Below are 19,949 nucleotides of genomic sequence, written 5' to 3'. Positions count from 1 at the left end.
AGCGCCAGTTCTACAAGCAAAGGAGGACGGAGAGGGAGGCGAGGAGGACGGAGCGAGCCGCCTATCGGGAGGATAAGCGTGCGCGGAAGCAGGCCGCTCAATTCAACATGAAGCTAGGAGAAGCGTCGTCCTGGGACTCCAAGGACGAGCGGCATGCTGACGCTTACATTCAAATATCGGAGGAGGACATTACCGAGTCGGAGTTGGAAAACGCCGAGTAGTTGATCTTTTCTTTTATCTGTCTATGCTAGAACTATCTATGTATCATTTTTCTATCAGAAAAAAATGACCGACGGCGTTGGCGACGAAGCAGGCGGGCAAGGGTGTGCTGTTAGATGGGGAGAGGCCAATGTGCCCACGACCAGCCGGCCCGGGGAGGAGAGTGGCGAGCGCGCGTGCACATCTTGTGTCCGCGCCGATGCAAATCCGGCTCAAAAATGGACCGGGAATGGATCGCCAGGCGGACGAAAAGCGGACGCGCGTCCGTTTGGATCGGCGCATCGGGCCGACTTTTCTGTCCGCGCCGACCCAAACGGATCGCGTCGGACGAAATGGGTGGCCCCATTGAAATTGCTCTTACCCATGACATTTTTTTTTGAGGGAATGGATATACATGAGATTATTTTACTACTAGTAGTTGTTCTCGGCAAGACTCTGGAAGAAGTGGTAAAGTCTGTGGAAGAAGTGGTAAAGTCCATCCAGATGGAGGCAAACAGTCAGGAGACAAGATAACGCGGCCGCCGCTCTAGCTATTTCCCTTTCCGGCTTCCCAACCCTAGAGCTCCGGCGACGGTCGACCCGACATCCCCGAGGTATACCACCGATCCCCGATCCGAGGAGGAGGCGATGCCGCCAGGACGAGGCCGGCGTGGCCGCACGGAGCAGCACCGCCCGCCGGAGACCGGCCGCCGCGACGAGGGTGCTCCGTCCCGTCCCACGCCGCCGTTCCCCGCCTTCGCTTCTCAGGTCCGCTCCACATCCCCTCCTCTGATCTTTCATCGGTCCATGGAAGGGAATCGGGAGCCTGATTGAATGGGCCGTCCGTCTCTTGAATTTGCAGGGGAGGAGGACGAGGAGGAGGCCGAGGCAGCCGCCGCCGGCGAGCCTCCCCTTCGCCGAGATCCTGTCGCGGGTGCCCTACCGGTCGCTCTGCCGCTTCCGGTGCGTGTCCAAGGCGTGGCGACTCCTCTGCTCCCACCGGGCCATCCAAAGGAGGGTGCCGCAGACCCTCTCCGGATTCTTCCACACCCACCACTCGGACGGCGGCCTCCGTTTCAGCAATCTGTCCGGGGGAGGCGCCCCTCTGGTCGACGCTTCGCTCCCTTTCCTCCGCAGGAGGTACGCGAGCGTCAAGCTCGAGCAATGCAGCAGCAGCCTTCTCCTCTGCAGATGCCGGGAATCGGAGGACGACGAGGAATGCGATTACGTCGTGTGCAATCCTATGACCGGGCAGTGGACCGTGCTGCCTCCTATAGTATGGCAGGACGAAGAGGATGGTGAACCTGCGTATTTCAGAGTGGTGCAGCCCTTCCTGGGTCTCGACCCGGCCGTTCCGTCCCGCTTTGTGGTGTTTTCGCCCCTGGTTGAGGTGTGCAACGATGTGGCGATATACTCGTCGGAAACTGGGCGATGGAGTCGGAACAATGAGTGGGGAGATAACAGCGAGTATCCTGCTTTTTCTGCAGAATGTGCCTTCCTGAATGGTATGATGCATTTTCTGCATTTGGTGATCGAGGAACCTATAATAGCCGTAGTGGACGTAGAGGGGGATGTTTGTGGGGAAATTGCTTTGCCGGAAGGAATGGAAGAAGCCAGTTCTGGTTATAGTTCAATTGGGTACTCTCAGGGGAAATTGCATGCCTGGTATATGCTTCCTCATTATTATGAACTCTTTGTGTGGGTACTTGAGGATTATGCTAGTGAAAAGTGGACCCTAAAACATACCGTTGATGTTCCAGAACTGTTTGGAAGGGAATCCACCGAAGAGGATTGTGACGAAGAGGACAGGACCTATAAGTACGAGATGTTTGCAATTCATCCAGAGCATAATGTGATTTTCCTTACTGACTGGAAGGAGGTGAATCTGTCATATGATATGGATAGGAAGGAAGTGCATCTTATGTGCACTTCTGGAGATTTCCTGGGTGGCCTACCTTATATTCCCTCTTTTGCGGATTTGGTTGTCCGATGATCGCTGAAAGTCGCTGCTGCTTCATGCACTTAACGCGGTGGCGCTAACGCCTTTGTAAAAATCAGTTGGGTGTGTGTGCGCCTAATCTTCTAGTTCTGCGGCACAGGTTTGGATATGTCGTCCTATTGTTCCAAATTGTGCTTTTCAGGTGCATGCCCTTCACGGCTTTGAACAATGTTGGTTAGCTGTAGATATTTTGTAAGGTTTGGATATGTTGTCCTAGCTTTCCAAATTATGCTTTTCAGGTGCGTAGATATTTTGTAAGTGATAGGCGGTCCAATGTGTAATACTTAGTTGTATGAATGACCTAGTCCCCTATATATTTGCTTTAATGTAGTACTAACTGCTGTGGCACTTATTATCTGTTCGTGTGGGCTGAATGTAAGCTTATATTACCATGTTTAGTATCCTTTAAATTTTCTGTTCTTTGTTTCTATCTAAGCTGAATATAGATGACACAGTTTTTTTTAGCATTTGTTAATTTAAAATGGTGGCGTCTTTTACAGTAATAGGATGTTGCCTGCTGTTCTCTTATATATATATGATGCTGCATATACGGAGTCTAAAGAGATGTTAGTTTCATTGCCATCGATGATGTCAAACAATATGAAGCTCTTTTGTATAGATTGCACAATATGCAGCTTATCATATCTAATGAACATTATTATTTCTTTATTTTGTTCAGGAGAGAACAAAATAATTCTGTTTGTTGCGAAGACTAATTAAGCGCTCTTAAGTTTGCCGTTCGTTGCCTACTACTTATGCACTGGTGTGTTCCTATTCTTGTGTTTTCATTGAGTTGTCCATCAGACGATGACCAATATTTTCCTACTAGAATTCTGACTATATTGTTGAATTTATAGGCCGCTGTCAAACAATATGGAGTTCTTTTATATAGATTGCACAATATGGAGGTTATCATTTCTAATGAACATACTTATTTCTTCATTTTGTTCAGGAGAGAGAACAAAACAATTCAGTTTGTTGCCAGGACTAACTAAACGCTCTTAAGTTTGCCGTTCATTGCCTACTACTTATGCACTGGTGTGTGCTAATCTTGTGTTTTGATTGAGTTGTCCATCAAATGATGACCAATATTTTCCTACTCCCCTCGATCCATATTCCTTGTGTTAGATTTGTCTAGATACGGATGTATCTTACACTAAAACGTGCCTAGCGTATGTAGATAAATCTAAGACAAGTAATGTGGATCGGAGGGGTACTAGAATTCTGACTATATTGTTGAATTTTTAGGCTGTTGTCAAACTAAACCTATTTTGGAAGAATCTTAACATTTTTGTTGACTATGATGTAGCTTACACTAGTAGAAAAGGGCGCAATGATCTAGGCCAGGTCAGCCCATTAGTCCCGGTTCAATCCAGAACCGGGACCCATGGGGGCATTGGACCCGGTTCATGAGCCCCGGGGGCCGGCCGGGCCACGTGGGCCATTTGTCTCGGTTCGTCTGGACCTTTTGGTCCCGGTTGGTGGGACGAACCGGGACCAATGGGCTTCGCTCCTGGCCCACCACCATTGGTCCCGGTTGGTGGCTTGAACCGGGACCAAAGGCTGCCCTTTAGTCTCGGTACGTGCCACGAACCGGGACCAATTAATTGTCTATATATACCCCTCGCCCGCGAGCAGAGCACTCCCACTGCTCTGTTTTTCCTGGCCGGCAAGGAGATAGCTTTGTGGTGCTCTAGCTCACCTCCTATGCACACGAGGTGTTCGATGGAATGCCCGAGCCACACTAGTTAAGCTTTCTCCTCTCCAAGCTCCATTTTCCTTAATATTTGTCTAGGTTTAGCGGTCCGTCACGTCCCGTCCCCGTCTTCACCGCCGTCGATCGCCTACTTCGATCTCGTCGCCGGCACCACCGTCATGAGCCTCTTGTTCTTATCTTTCTGAAAGGAAAAAAAATCCTTACTTGTATGTTTATATATATACTTGTATAATTTTCTTACTTTTATTATTGCATCTTATATAGTGCGATGGTTTTGGTATCCGCCCCCGTCGGCCCTCGTCCTGTCTATGATTTGATGTGGTATATATTATCTTTTCATAACTATTGGTTCATTTATTGTTTATGACAATTATGCCGACCAACGTGACATAGATTTTATTTATCTAGGCGGTTGTTGAACCGGAAATTCCAACCGACCATATTGTCGAGAGGTTAAATTTAGTTGAAGAAGAAAACAATTTCTTGAAGGAAAAAATAAGAAAAATTGAGGAGGAGAAGATGATATTGGAGTTGCATGTTGCGGATGTCGTCGATGATCACAAGATCAAGATGGATGCAATGCGCTTGAAGATTAGAAAGATTAGAAAATATGCCATTCATACCGAGGATTGGTATCATTATGCCGTTGGGTCAGTTGTTACATTGGTTGCGATTATGATCGCATTTGTTTTCGCATTGAAATGTTTTACATAGTTTCAATGTATGGTTTAATTAATTTAGATGCTCTGCAGAGCTTTATGTTGTTAGATGAGAATTATGTATGTAGTTTGGTTTTAATGTGATGATGAACTTCTATTAATTTGGTCACTTAATTATCTATTCATGATGTTCTGTAATGATTTTTGACACACTTAATTATATATAATGCACGCAGATGAACCGGCAATGGATGTACGGTTCAAGACACACCTCCGAGTACATTAAGGGCGTGCATGATTTTCTCGAAGTGGCTGAGGCAAACAAGCAGAATGATTTTCTGTGTTGTCCATGCCCTATATGTGGGAATAGGAAGTCTTACTCTGACCGGAAAATCCTTCACACCCACCTGCTTTACAAGGGTTTCATGCCACACTATAATGTTTGGACGAGGCACGGAGAAATAGGGGTTATGATGGAAGACGGCGAAGAAGAAGAGTAAGATGACAACTACGTGCCCCCTGAATACGGTGATGCTACTGAAGAACAAGAGTAACCAGACGATGTGCACGATGATGCTGCAATAGGTGAAGCTGCTGAAGATCAAGAGGAACCAGACGATGTGCCCGATGATGATGATCTCCGCCGGGTCATTGTTGATGCAAGGACGCAATCCGAAAGTCAAAAGGAGAAGCTCAAGTTTGATCGCATGTTAGAGGACCACAAAAAAGGGTTGTACCCCAATTGCGAAGATGGCAACACAAAGCTTGGTACCGTACTGGAATTGCTGCAGTGGAAGGCAGAGAATATTGTGTCTGACAAAGGATTTGAGAAGCTACTGAAAATATTAAAGAAGAAGCTTCCAAAGGATAACGAATTGCCCGACAGTACATACGCAACAAAGAAGGTCGTATGCCCTCTAGGATTGGAGGTGCAGAAGATACATGCATGCCCTAATGACTGCATCCTCTACCGCAGTGCGTACAAGGATCTGAACGCATGCCCGGTATGTGGTGCATTACGGTATAAGATCAGACGAGATGACCCTGGTGATGTTGACGGCAAGCCCCCCAGGAAGAGGGTTCCTACGAAGGTGATGTGGTATGCTCCTATAATACCACGGTTGAAACGTCTGTTCAGAAATGGAGAGCATGCTAAGTTGATGCGATGGCACAGTGAAGACCGTAAGAAAGGCGGGAAGTTGAGAGCACCCGCTGACGAGTCGCAGTGGAGAAAAATCGAGAGAAAGTACTGAGATGAGTTTGCAAGTGACCCAAGGAACATATGATTTGCTTTAAGCGCGGATGGCATTAATCCTTTCGGGGAGCAGAGCAGCAACCACAGCACCTGGCCCGGGACTCTATGTATGTATAACCTTCCTCCTTGGATGTGCATGAAGCGGAAGTTCATTATGATGACAGTTCTCATCCAAGGCCCTAAGCAACCCGGCAACGACATTGATGTGTACCTAAGGCCATTAGTTGAAAAACTTTTACAGCTATGGAATGGAAACGGTGTACGTACGTGGGATGAGCACAAACAGGAGGAATTTGACCTAAAGACGTTGCTGTTCGTGACCATCAACGTTTGGCCCGCTCTTAGTAACCTTTCAGGACAGACAAACAAGGGATACCACGGATGCACACACTGTTACTTGACACCGATAGTATATACCTGGGAAGCTGCAGGAAGAATGTGTACCTGGGCCATCGTCGATTTCTTCCGACCAACCATCAATGTCGAAAGAAAGGCAAGCATTTCAAAGGCGAGGCAGAACACCGGAAGAAGCCCGCCATGCGTACCGGTGATCGCGTACTTGCTATGGTCAATGATTTGCACGTAATCTTTGGAAAGGGTCCCGGCGCACTAGCTGTTCTGAATGACGCTGAGGGACAGGCACCCATGTGGAAGAAGAAATCTATATTTTGGGACCTACCCTACTGGAAAGACCTAGAGGTCTGCTCTTCAATTGACGTGATGCACGTGACGAAGAACCTTTGCGTGAACCTGCTAGGCTTTTTGGGTGTGTATGGAAAGACAAAAGATACAACTAAGGCACGGGAGGACCTGCAACGTTTGCACGAAAAAGACGGCATGCCTCCAAAGCAGTATGAAGGTCCTGCCAGCTATGCTCTTACCAAAGAAGAGAAGGAAATCTTCTTTGAATGCTTGCTTAGTATGAAGGTCCCGACTGGCTTCTCGTCGAATATAAAGGAAATAATAAATATGGCAGAGAATAAGTTTCAGAACCTAAAGTCTCATGACTGCCACGTGATTATGACGAACTGCTTCTGGTTGCATTGAGGGGGCTTCTACTGGAAAACGCCCGATTAGCCACTGTGAAGCTATGTGCATTCCTCAATACAATCTCTCAGAAGGTGATCAATCCAGAAATCATACCAAGGCTAAGGAGTGATGTGGTGCAATGTCTTGTCAGTTTCGAGCTGGTGTTCCCATCATCCTTCTTCAATATCATGACACACGTCCTAGTTCATCTAGTTGACGAGATTGTCATTCTGGGCCCCGTATTTCTACACAATATGTACCCCTTTGAGAGGTTCATGGGAGCCCTAAAGGAATATGTCCGTAACCACGCTAGGCCAGAAGGAAGCATCTCCATGGGCCATCAAACAGAGGATGTCATCGGGTTTTATGTTGACTTCATTCCTGGCCTTAAGAACATAGGTCTCCCTAAATCGCGGTATGAGGGGAGACTGACTAGAAAAGGCACGCTTGGAAGAGACTCAATAATATGCAGGGACGGATATTCTTGGTCTCAAGCACACTACACAGTTCTAAAGAACTCTACCTTGGTGACCCCGTATGTCGATGAACACAAGAACAGTATGCGCTCCAAACACCCGGAGTAGTGCGACGACTGGATTACATGTGAACACATCAGGACTTTTAGCAGTTGGTTGGAAACATGTCTCAGAGGTGACAACACTATTTGTGATGAGCTGTACTTGTTGTCCAGGGGACCATCTTCGACTGTTACGATTTGGGAAGGATACGAGATAAATGGGAATACATTTTACACGATTGGCCAAGATCAAAAAAGCACCAACCAAAACAGCGGTGTCCGCTTTGATGCAACAATCGAGAGGGGAAAGGACACATATTATGGTTACATAGTGGACATATGGGAACTTGACTACGGACATGATTTTAAGGTCCCTTTGTTTAAGTGCAAATGGGTCAATCTATCAGGAGGCGAGATATAGGTAGACCCACAGTACGGAATGACAACAGTGGATCTGAAAAATCTTGGGTACACTGACGAACCGTTCATCCTAGCCAATGATGTGGCACAGGTTATCTATATGAAGGACATGTCTACCAGACCGAGAAAAAGAAAAAATAAGGAAGCGAATACATCATACGATGAGCCAAAGCGCCACATAGTTCTTTCAGGAAAAAGGGACATCGTGGGAGTGGAGGGCAAGACAGACATGTCTGAAGATTATGAAAAGTTTCATGAAATTCCTCCTTTCAAAGTCAAGGCTGACCCCAGCATCCTGATAAACGATGAAGATTATCCATGGTTACGGCACAATAAGCAAATGACACAAGCGAAGAAAAAGTGAAGACTTTTTCCCGCAACTATTATGATGATACCATGCCAACTTTGTAACAGACGAGTATGATACCATTATCCCTTTTGTACATGCACATGCTATGTGGGTGAATTTATGATACCATGCCAACTTTCAACTTTTTCAGAGTTCATTTGAAAACTAATGGCACTAATAGAAAGCTTATAATTTTTTTAAAATTAAAAGCAAAAAAGAATTAAAAAATAGAGCAAAAAACAAAAGAAAATAAATAATGCAGAAAACAAAATTAAAAAACTGAAAATAAAATAAAAATAGCAACAATAAGTATTTTGTTGTAACTAGAAACAACATAAAATAAATAAAGCAAGAAAGAAAACAAAAAAAGTGTTTTCAAATTTGAAAACTAATGGCACTAACAGAAAGTTTATAATTTTTCTAAAACTAAAGCAAAAAGAATTAAAAAATAAAGCAAAAAACAAAAGAAAATAAATAATGCAAAAAACAAATAAAAAACTGGAAGAAAACAAAAAAAACTGCCATCTATTGGGCCATTACGGCCTGAGTACGACTAGAAACTCAACCTGAGCCAGGATTCATGCCCACAGAAGGCCCAATAGGCCCATCGCAGCATAGTGTGAGATTAGGCCCGAAAGCCTGCAGTTGAGAGGAGCTCGAGATGGTGGGCGCAACAGCGTTTATAAACCACTCTCGAGCCCTCTCAACTAGCGAGGTGGGACTAAACTTTCGCCGCGCTGCGGGCAGCACAGGAGCCTTTGGTCCCGGTTGGTGGCACCAACTGGGACTAAAGGGGTGCATTAGTCCCGGTTGGTGCTACTAACCGGGACAAATGCCCCCCCTTTAGTCCCGGTTGGTGCCACCAACTGAGACCAAAGGCCGCCGCTTCCCGCCCTTTATGCTGCTGAAAAGAGGCCTTTGTTCCTGGTTGGTGGCATCAACCGGGACTAAAGGGGGCATTAGTCCCGGTTGGTTTCACGAACCGGGACCAATGCTCTTGCTATATATACAACACTTAGGAAAATTTGACGAACACATCGCCAGTTGCCCCCTGGCCCGCCCGACGACGCCGAGCTCATCGATGCCGCTAGTCTGCCCAGATCGACGCCGTCCGCTGCCCCGACGCCGCCCGCCGCCCAGACACTGTCCGCGCGCCGCCCCGACGCCGTCCGCGCACCCCCGTCGTCGCTCCTGCCCCGTCGCCGCCAGGCTGTCCCGACGTCGCCCGTCGCCCCCGCCGACGCCGTCGTCGTCGCCATTGCCGTCGCCCCCGAGCGCGCCCGGTCGCGCCCCTGCCCCACGACCCGCCCCCCACCGTCGCCGTCGTCGCCGGCCATGTGCCTGCCCCGGCCCGCGCCCCTCACCGTGGTCGTCGCCGATGGCCTCGCCGCCCCCGCCGTCGCCCTCGCTGGCCGCCCCCGTTGTGAGCCGCCGCCGTCGAGGCTCTGTGTTCAGTGCTTTTTTTCATATATAATGTTCATAGCATTTTTTTTGTTTATATATGTTTTTTTATATATGTATTAATTTTTTATTTAGGTTGTTAGTAGATATCGATTTTAGGTTAGTGTAGAGGAAAAAGTAAAATAAGGAAAAGGAAGAAAAGAGGAAGAAGGAAGAAGGAGATCGAAGAAGAAGAAAAAGAAGGAGAGGAAAAAGGAAAATAAGAAGAGGAAGAAAGGAGAAGAAGATGAGAGGAAGAAGAGGAGAAATAAATAAGAAGAGGAAAAAAGAAGAAAAAGAAGAGGGGAAGAAGAAAGGAATAGAGGAGAAGAAGAAAAAATAGAAAGAAAAAGAAGAGGAGAAGAAGAAGAAAGGAATAGAGGAGAAAGAAGAAACTTCAACACGAGGGGGGTACCGATACCCCCTCCCCAATAACATTATTTTCCCATGTATATGTATGTCGCGTCGTTGTCGATATAACCCCCTCCCGGATAACTTCGACATGAGGGGCGGTCGATATATATAACCTCTCTCGACTGTGATAACTCATACAATGACAGCACCCCCCTCGGCCCTCTCGCTCGACCAAAACTCTCGAGGACACCCAAACCCTACCCGACAAATTAACTCTCTCAAGGCCACCCAAATTTACCAAGTTAAAAGAGCGTTGTCGTCGAGGCCACCCCAAACCCTTGAAGCGTTGTGTCGAGGCCACCCCAAACCCTAGAGAAGCAGCGTCGGGGCCACTAACATGATTCCTTATTGTGATTAGCTAGCTAGTTCTATGTTCGCCACTAATATATATCCATTTGTACCATGTTTGAATAATAATTGACATGTTGTAAATATTTACAGAAACTATGGAGCACTCCCGAGACGAAGCAACAGAAGCGATGTTGGGGGACATAATCGCACAAGGAAGTGATGAAGTTGCGTCATTTCTCAACGACACCGATGGTCAGGAAGGACTGTGTGAAGAAGAGGGCTATGTTCATGATGGCTCCGGCCCATTAATGCCGGTACAAGAAGAGGGTTATGTTCATGATGGCTCCGGTGACACAATGGAGGTACAAGAAGGAGACCGCGCTGACTGCTTCGGTGACCAAACCGAGTCCGGCCCGGTATATATATTAGTTAAGCCCATGCTGACTAGTTAATTGATGCATCCATTGTTTTGGTATATGTACACATATTAATTAACTCTCATCTTTCTTCCTTTTTCTAGCCCTCCAGATCAAGCACAACTTCGGTAAGGAGACGAGGCCCGAAGAAAAAGTTGAGCTCGGATGAAAAGTTTGAGATCACATCAATCGTGCCCGACGGCGAACCGATTGAACCCATCCGGACAAAGAACACATTTTCTGCTCAGTGCGGGGTTCTTGTTAGGGACAAGATCCCGATCAGCATCCAGCAATGGTATAAGCCTAAGGAGGAAGACCCTAAGGTGTCTTATGTCAATGATATGCAGAAAAATGATCTTTGGACTCAGCTGAAGGCAAATTTCACCCCACCGCCAGTGGAGGATCTGGAGAAGCCAGTTAAAGAGCAATTAATCAAGTCTTGTGCTCTTAAGAAGATGGCAACCCTATTCAGGAGGTGGAGGAAAGAGCTGAACAAGTTTGTCGACAAAGAAGAGACACCAGAATTCATCGGCAAATATGAGAAGATCAAAGATCACTGGCCCGCATTTATGGCCCACAAGACATCGGAAAAGAGTAAGAAGATGTCGGCGACAAACAAGCAAAATGTTGCGAAGAAGCAGTTTCACCATCGCACAGGGTCAGGTGGCTACCTCAAAGCCCGGCCTGAGTGGTCCAAGGCTGAGAATGATCTGCTTGATAAAGGGATCGAACCAGAGACAATGAACTGGCCAGACCGTTGCCGGACTTGGTTCTTCGGGGCTGGCAAAACCTTGGACACTGTATCAGGGAAGTGCCGTTGGACGGACGAGCAACTGAAAATACCAGTCAAGAGGCTTCGGCACTATATCAATGCAGCGCAGCAAGGGACGTTCGTTCCAGACAGGGAGAAGGACGAGCTCACAATGGCCCTCGGGAATCCTGAGCACCCTGGACGGACACGAGGCACGCCAGGCTCCATTCCGTGGAAGGTTGGTTTTCCGGACGTACGGGGTTACAAAACCCACGAGAGGAGGAAAAACTGGAGCAGGGCCAACTGCAGGCGCTGCACGAAAGGGTAATGGGGCTAGAGGAACAAGAAGAGGAATGAGAAGCAGATCGCAGCAAACGACCTACCGAAGCTTCCCCCGAAGCTACCCCGCGATCTCAGCCGAGAAGCAGCATGGCTTCCACCGAGCTGCTTCAGCCGGAGCATGTCTTGACGGCTCCTTCCAGCTATCCCGTGGATGCTATCACGGAGTCTCAAAATTGCCACATTATGATGCGATGGATGAATTTGAAGGTCAAGGCGGCTGTTGGCTCTGTTTATCCTACTGAACCCGGCGCAACTTTTCACTGCCGTCCGATTCCAGAAGGATATGCTAGGGTGATGGTGGATGAAATAACGGAGGGATTTGAGGACCTCCTGCTTGACCACCCTACCGGTGAAGGGGAGACTAGGCTGGGTTCTGCTCTGAAGACTCCATGGCTATGGCGGAAGGAGCTCATCAACCTTCCGAACTGGACGCCTCCGCCTCCTCCTCCTCCGACGACGAGTCAGGGCACTCCGCCTCCTCCACCACCTCCTCCTCCGGCGAGTGACGATCAGGGCACTGGGCCTCCTTCTCTGGCGTGTGGCGGCACTCCGCCTCCTTCTCCGCCTACGCTTGCTCGCCCGAGCAGCCAACAGCCTCCTCCTTCTCCGCCTCGCCAGCAAGGGCGGAAGAGACCCACCACCGCCCCGGCTGCTTCGGTGCATCGTAGTCCTTCTCCTCCGCCTCGTAAGCAAGCACGAAAGAAGACAGACGCCGCAGCCGCTCCGTCTGCTCCGGCGTCTAGCAGTACAACCAGAGGCAGGAGGCAATACAGATACAGTCCACCTCTCAAGCCTCTAGAGAAGTTACCGTACAAGAGGACCGAGGAGGAAAATGTGATGATCATGCGGACCCATGTGAAGGACTTCTTTGAAGGGGTGAAAGCAAAGAGACATCCACCTCTGGAAGAGAAGGTAGATCCGGTGAAAGCAAAGTGCACTCTCGATGCCCTGAGGAAACCGACAAAGTCTCCGCCAAGAACCAACTATGAGCGCATTACTGAACAGACATATCTCCAAGCGGAGCGGTCGGGAAGTACTGTCAGACATCAAAGGTCAAGAGAACGAGTAGCTGCGAAAAAAATTGCCCAGCTCGGCGAACAAGCAAACTAATCGTGCCCCCCTCTCAATGTGTCTAGCGGCAACATCATCGCTAATGCTCCGGGGATGGTGGCCGGTTATGGAAATCTATCAGATTACCTGCCTAAGAATCAACTCCCTGATTTCATGGAGGTGGACGAACACAGATACGAGTACGGGAAGCCTCTCGTCAAAGATGAAAAATCTCTAACAACGATGATGCAAAGATTCCATAATTGGTACATGAAAACCTGCATAGAGTCTGGGGGGCAAATAGTTTGTATCTAAACATTAAAGAGGAGCACAACCTCGTTGGAAGTGATCTGTTGTGTGATCCATTTGAGAAGTTCTTCGCGTTCTTCAATCAAAAGGCCCTCGATAAATTAACGGTCTTTTGCTACTGCCTGTAAGACTATTTCTGTCATTAATTAAGTCTCTATATATAGGTCGACTCTTTCATTGCATGTATTTATAATTAATTATCCTCAATATATTATGCAGATTGAAGAGCGTCGAGTGCAGAAAACAAGAAATATATGATATTGGGTTCATTAACACAAATATCATAGATGATATTGAGGCTACAAAGCACGCCAAAGAGGCCGAGGCCAACTTGCTACAATCGTTGATCAAAAATCAAAACAAAGATACCATACTCTTTCCTTACAACTTTAAGTGAGTGTTACTGTCATGTGCATATTCGATTTCCCTTGTTACTCGAGCGAGGTTATAGTAATGTAATTGATGAGTTATGCATGCGTGCGCAGCTTCCACTATGTTCTTCTGGAGATTAAGCTTGAGTGGGGACTAGTAACCGTCTTAGACTCGAGACGAAAAGATCCCGAAACCTATGTGGACATGACTGAATTGCTCAACAAGTAAGTTCAATTGATCATTATCGCACCATATCAGCAATTTTTTGTTCATTTCCTGATATCTCAAGTAATAATAATTATTTTCTTTGTCTTGCAGGGTTTGGAAATAGTTCACCATAGAAGCTCCAGGACTGCCGAAGGAGCTGCAATATACATACCCGAAAGTAAGTACTACTGGCTAGCTAGTTGCGTGCATCTCCCGTTGATTCTATAGCTATACTTTCATCAATGCCATTTATAATGCTTCATTATCAGTTTGATTGACCTCTATTTCTCGTAAAGTGCTTATGGTAGGAACAAGGGAATGATTTCTGTGGATACTACGTGTGTGAGTTCATCTACAATGCGACTTTGAAAAATAAGCAGGGCTACTCTAAAAGACAATATGAAGTGCGTAAGCAATAATATTCACAATTTCATTTTATTACACCATCATTTCTGTTGAGTTTCATTCATATATATGTATTAATTAACCCCCTTCTTCAAATTAGACGTGGCAGATGCGGAATGAACTCCTAGAACAAGATCGCATGAAAGCAATTCAAGAGGAATTGGCGGGATTCTTTCTTGACCACGTCATCAATAAAGCCGGAGAATACCATGTGGAAGTTGATTTCAATTGCTAGGGGATTGTAATTAAGAGATCTTACATATTGTATATGTATGTAGCCAGTAGCGTCGGATAGATAATACGAAAACTTGTTGTTCGATCAATCTCTCGGAGAAGGAGAGGTCGACCGATCACTTCTCTCGGTATGCATGACGAACTTCTGTACTTAATGCATGGCTCCCTTCATTTTCTTACTAGCTAGCGTGTCGAGGGCCTCTCTATGTATAGTACGTAGCGTCGACCAAGCACGGACATAAGAGAGGACACTTCTCTCTATTAATTAGTTAGCTAACACAATATATGAAGCACCTAAATTAACCCCCTAAAACCCCCAACCTCCCCCCCCTTTCAGAAAAAAAAACAAAATCCCAGCCACTGGAATACTGACGCGTGGATGCCTTTTGGTCCCGGTTGGTGCCACCAACCGGGACCAAAGCCCCCCTGCCTGGGCTCGGCGCACCGGCCACGTGGCGGCCCATCTGTCCCGGTTCGTGTTAGAACCGGGACTGAAGGGGGAAGATATTAGTAATGATCCATTAGTCCCGGTTCATGAACCGGGACTAAAGGCCCTTACGAACCGGGACAAATCCCCCCTTTTCTACTAGTGTTAGTAGATAATCTTGTTGTCAACTGCCCAACATTCTGAACACTGTATTGAGTGCACATTGAATTCTGTTTGGTTCTTTTTGTTGGCCAAAGGTTCCAAACTTCTCACTCTAAGGGGTTCTTTGCCATGGACCGGAACAATTAGATGGGTAAAAAAACTATGCCTAATTTGGGCATGACTTGTAAATCATGCAAATTTTTTACTGAAATGTAGTACTCCCTCCGTCCCGTAATGTAGGACGTGTTTTGACACTAAACATTATGGGACGGAGGGAGTAGTGTCTAGTCTGTTACTAGAAGCCCAGCTTTTATCACCGTTCTTTAAAATAAATAACCACATCAGATAAGCTATGCTGGTCCCATCAGTAATTTCAAAAATAGTAATATGGACCTGTCATTTACAGGCAGTATGTACTACCTTCTCGTATTGCAACCACGGCCATTGGTGTAGACTTTAACATGTTGTATCACTATACCACATAACATTACTGATCACTAGTCACTTCGTTTCCTATAACTATCTTTAGCCACATTCCTATTTATTCAAAAACTACAATCACCTTACCAGTTTGAAAGCATTTAAGAGTAGAAATACAGTAGTAAACAATTTGTTATTTTTTTTCAACTGGCAAATGTTTTGAAATGGATTCTCGGTAATAGTGGGACGTGGGTTGGGACTTGCAATTTGTAGTTTGATGACCCGTTTAGAGTTAAGCTAGGCATTAAGAAAAATTAAACAATCACTCACTCCGACTCAAACATGAGTTCTTCTATCTGATATAACATCATATCTAAATTCCAAACAACCTTCTCAGTAATCCATGTCACCCACCTAATTAACTAATCTGATGTAGATATGAGCAAGTAGTTTGCTGTCTAGGCTGATATACTACTAATTATTCTTTAAATGAATTCGGGATGATCACTGAAAGTCGGTGCTGCTTCATGCATTTAATGTGGTCGCACTAACGCCTTTGTAAAAATCAGTAGTTCGATGTGTGTGCCTAATCTTCTAGTTCTCTGGCGCTGGTTTGGATATCTCCTCCTAGTATTCCAAAATGTGCTCTTCAGGTGAATGCCTTTTGCAGCTTTGAAAGATGTCGGTTAGCCGTACATATTTTGTAAGCGACAAACGATACAATGGGTAAGGCTAAGTTGTATGAATGACCAAGTCACCTAATATATTTGCTTTCATGTAGTACTAACTGGTCACTGGTCACTTGTTACCTGTTCGCGTGTGTTGAATGTGAGCTTACATCTTCTAGTCTTTATTTCAATCGCTTATCATATCTAATGAACATATTTATTTTGTTCAGGAGAGAGAACAAAATAATTCTGATTGTTGCCAAGAATAATTAAGTGCTCTTAAGTTTGCTGTTCATTGCCTACTACTTATGCACCCCTGGTGTGTTCCTAATCTCGTGTTTTGATTGAGTTGTCTGTTGGACCATGACCAATATTTTCCTACTAAATTGTTGAATTTCTGGCTGTTGTCAAACTAAACGTATTTTGGAAGTATCTTCAGATTTTTATTGACCAGATGTAGCTTAGTACGTAATTATGTTGTCAACTACCCAACACTCTCAACTAAGTGGATTGAGTGCACATTGAATTCTGAACTTCTCACTCTGAGTGGCTCTTTGTCAGGGACTGGCAAAACTAAACCTATCAAATTTGTTATTGTTGCCCAAAGGTTCTAAACTTCTCACTCTGAGTGGCTCTTTTCCATGGACCGGCAAAATTAAATGGGTAAAATAAAAAACAAAGCTATGCCTAATCTGGGCAGGACTTGTAAATCGGGCAAAGTTTTTACAGCAGTGTAGTAGTTGCTAGAAGCTCCGCTTTTATCCCCATTCTTTAAGATAAACAACCACATCCGATAAGTTATGCTGGTCCTGTCAGTTATTTCAAAAATAGTAATATGGACCTGGCATTAGGCTAGTATGTACTACCTTCTCTTATTGCACCCAGTCAATGGTGTAGCCTTAAAATGATGCATCACACATGCATTACTTATCATTACTCACTTCGTTTTCTATAACTACCATTGGCCACATTCCTATTGATTCAAGAAATTACAATCACCTTTACCAGTTTGAAAGCATTTAAGAGTAGAAATACAGCAGTAAACAATTTGTTTTATTTTCTCAACTGGCAAATGTTTTGAAACGGATTCTCGAACAAAGACGCTAATAGTGAAACGGGGGAGGGACTTGCATTCTTCTATCTGATATAGCATCATATGTAAGTTCCAAACAACCTTCTTAGTAATCCATGGTACCCATCTATTTTATTTTATTTTTGAAATTTCAACCGGGGTGGGGTGGGGTGGGGGGGGGGGATTCCCCACCGGAATTTGTATTCAGTTGCCTATATAAGGCTTTGCAGCCCATTGCAAGATAGGTTCAGGTGATTACCCATCTAATTAACTAATCTGATGTAGATATGAGCAAGAGGTTTGCCATCTAGGCTGAGATACTACTAATTATTATTTAAATGAATTCGGCATGAGTGATAGTTGTTCATATCTTCTTTAATTTTGCCCACAATCAAGAATGCAGGAGTGGTTAAGTTTCTTGTATTACTACTACTGCTGACATTGCTATTTGTAACCTTCCACGGATAGAAGAAAACACTCAATCTGAGAGAGGTGGTGAGAAATAGCCATGCATGGTCTCTCCTATCCTTTCTGTCAAAATAGTAGCCTTGCTGATCAAATGCATAAAAGGAAAACATGCAGGTGATCAGGCTTGGTTGGTTAGGCCCATGTGTCTAAAAGGATAAACTGGTCCCTCGCTTCTACTTTTCAAATTTGGTGACCTTTCTCGACTCTATTTAACATTTTGAGCTGTTATTTTATTCGACCAGAAAAAAACTCTCTCTGTACATTCAATAAGTTTTCTGTACAGATAGGATTTTTTTTTGGTAGGATAGATTTTAGTAATAGCATAGTACCTGTGCATTACTGTGATCATAAGCCAAAACAAAACTGTACAATCAAAATATATATGATCAAACATATCAGCTACAGGGTTCTACTAAAGTTGCCACCAATTACAAATATCTATTTGGGAAACAATACCCAGCGGTAAAGCATTTTGTTGCTCTCCGTAGTCGCACAAAGCTGCCTAACATACAGTAGATGGCACACTCCAAATCAATGCATAAAGTACACCGGCCAAACCCAATTTAACCTATAAAGCCCGGAGAACCGCTAGGCAGGAGGAAGGTGGCCATGTCGCCTTTAAATCGTGAATGCCACCGCCTGCAAATTCCGTGCCCTGTCAAGGGCATTTTAGTCATTTCATGCGTGGGCATATAAAACGCAGCCCGCCCGTGTAGAAACCCTACCCGCTGCCTCCGCCCGCACTCGCGCCCCCACCCACCCACGCAACTCTCTTCCCCGACCCCTTTCTTTCCCCGTCTGCCCCCCCTCCCCCCCCCCCCCCCCCCCCCCCCGTCGTGCCGCAAGCCCCTCCCTCCTCTTCGCGTTCCGGGCGGGCATGGATGACTCCATGAGCAGGACCACCGCCGTCGCGGAGCTCGTGGCCGGCGGCGCACTCCACGGGGCTCGGGACGTCCGCGACGGCGCAGGATGTGGACCGAGAGGCGAGGCCCGTGATGCGTTCCGTTCGAGGGGCTGGTCGGGCTGGCGCGGAATCTGAGCCACCGTCGATGGATTTCTTGCAGCTTGGCTCCTGTTGCTTTGGATCCGGTACGATCCCCATCTCTCTTCTCTCTCTCTCTCTCTCTCTCTCTCTCTCTCTCTCTCTCTCTCTCTCTCTCTCTCTCTCTCTCTCTCTCTCTCCCTCCGAGACTCAACCAGGCACTCACTCGCTCGCTCTGTTTGTGCGCGCGCGTGTGCACAGTTTCACATCCTTGAACCCAAACCCTAAGAGATTTAGTTCTGAAATATCCAGATGCTCATGTACTATTCCAACTTGCCATCTTTGTTACTCATGGCTTGCTTGATGGAGATACAAAAGATGGAAAGACAACATTGCTTCTTGCAGATAGTCTGTTAAATTTCCATGAATTAACCTTTTCATATTTCGGTCATATTCAGTGGTGTAATTTTCCTGTTTGTCTGACAATTACCAGTTAGTGTATTGTACAAAGTGTATACTGTTTGACATTGACACGAAAGGCAAAAAATACACAAAATGCATAATTTCCAAGACATGAATCTACTAACCTCATTCTCACGTTATCATTCTAATTATTTTTTATTGTTGGTCAATACAAAAGTAGTTCTGACTGTAGCCATTCTAAAACCATATTTGTTTGCCTCCGCACATAGTTAAACTCGGTATCATGACACCATTTGTCGTCTTCAGATTTAGATAAAAGCATCACAGTTATCAATTTAATTAGTAGCACCACCTCTATGTGATTAGGACATGATGCCGGCCATCGAGGATGATCTGATCATGCAGTTCTTGTTTGCTGCCGCACATACTTCGCAACCTGCCCTATGGACTGCAGTTTCATTTTTTGGGGGTTCTTGAGATATGTTATTTCAGGGAGCCTCCTGATTTCTTCAGTTGCAATTGTTTTGCTCATTTCCTTTTTGCCTTCTTGTCGGCTCAAACATGCTCATTGTGAAAGGGCGAGGAGCCGCTGCCATGCTTCTCCCCGAGCTCCGAGGTAGAATGGTCTATTTGTATCAGATTGTGTTTAGTGGATGCGAAGAGCTCAGTTCTAGTAAGCTAGACCCTGAGGCGTGCAGCAGGTATGTGGAGATTAAGGAGCGTGCCCATGTGAGTGGCTTCGATTTTGTTGTGCCAAGATCTCCGGTGGCAGGGATTCACTTCTTTTTTTGGTGATAGTCAGGAGGAGGTTATATAGTTTGATGTTTCTGAATTTTAACAATCATGTTTTACAGTACCCTTGACATGAATGAGATGACTGGGCTTAAATGAGAACGATGAGAACCATCCTATTCTCTGTCGCAATCAGCATGTGTTTAAACTACTACTGCAGC

General features: G+C 45.8%; 1 protein-coding gene across 2 annotated transcripts; it reads left to right on the top strand.

Annotated features, from left to right (window-relative positions):
- Positions 1-735: 735 nt before the first annotated feature.
- On the top strand, positions 736-2,333 carry LOC123133162 (F-box protein At3g26010-like). 2 transcript variants are annotated; one of them, XM_044552700.1, is made up of 3 exons: positions 736-966; positions 1,061-1,863; positions 1,959-2,333. In XM_044552700.1, coding segments are annotated over exons 1-3 (924 nt in total). In that variant the 5' UTR covers positions 736-846; the 3' UTR covers positions 1,960-2,333. The 2 variants fall into 2 exon arrangements, with proteins under 2 accessions (XP_044408635.1, XP_044408634.1); XM_044552699.1 differs by having other exon boundaries at positions 1,061-2,333.
- Positions 2,334-19,949: the final 17,616 nt, after the last annotated feature.

The sequence above is a fragment of the Triticum aestivum genome, chromosome 6B (genome assembly GCF_018294505.1).
Source record: "Triticum aestivum cultivar Chinese Spring chromosome 6B, IWGSC CS RefSeq v2.1, whole genome shotgun sequence".
NCBI classification, from domain to species: domain Eukaryota; kingdom Viridiplantae; phylum Streptophyta; class Magnoliopsida; order Poales; family Poaceae; genus Triticum; species Triticum aestivum.
Note: the sequence above shows the minus strand (reverse complement) of the source record. Positions and strands in the feature narration are given on the sequence as shown.

Coding starts and splice junctions, on each gene's coding strand:
- LOC123133162 (XM_044552699.1), top strand. CDS start 847: ATGCCGCCAGGACGAGGCCGGCGTGGCCGCACGGAGCAGCACCGCCCG. Junction 967..1,060: donor TCCCCGCCTTCGCTTCTCAG/GTCCGCTCCACA, acceptor TTGAATTTGCAG/GGGAGGAGGACGAGGAGGAG.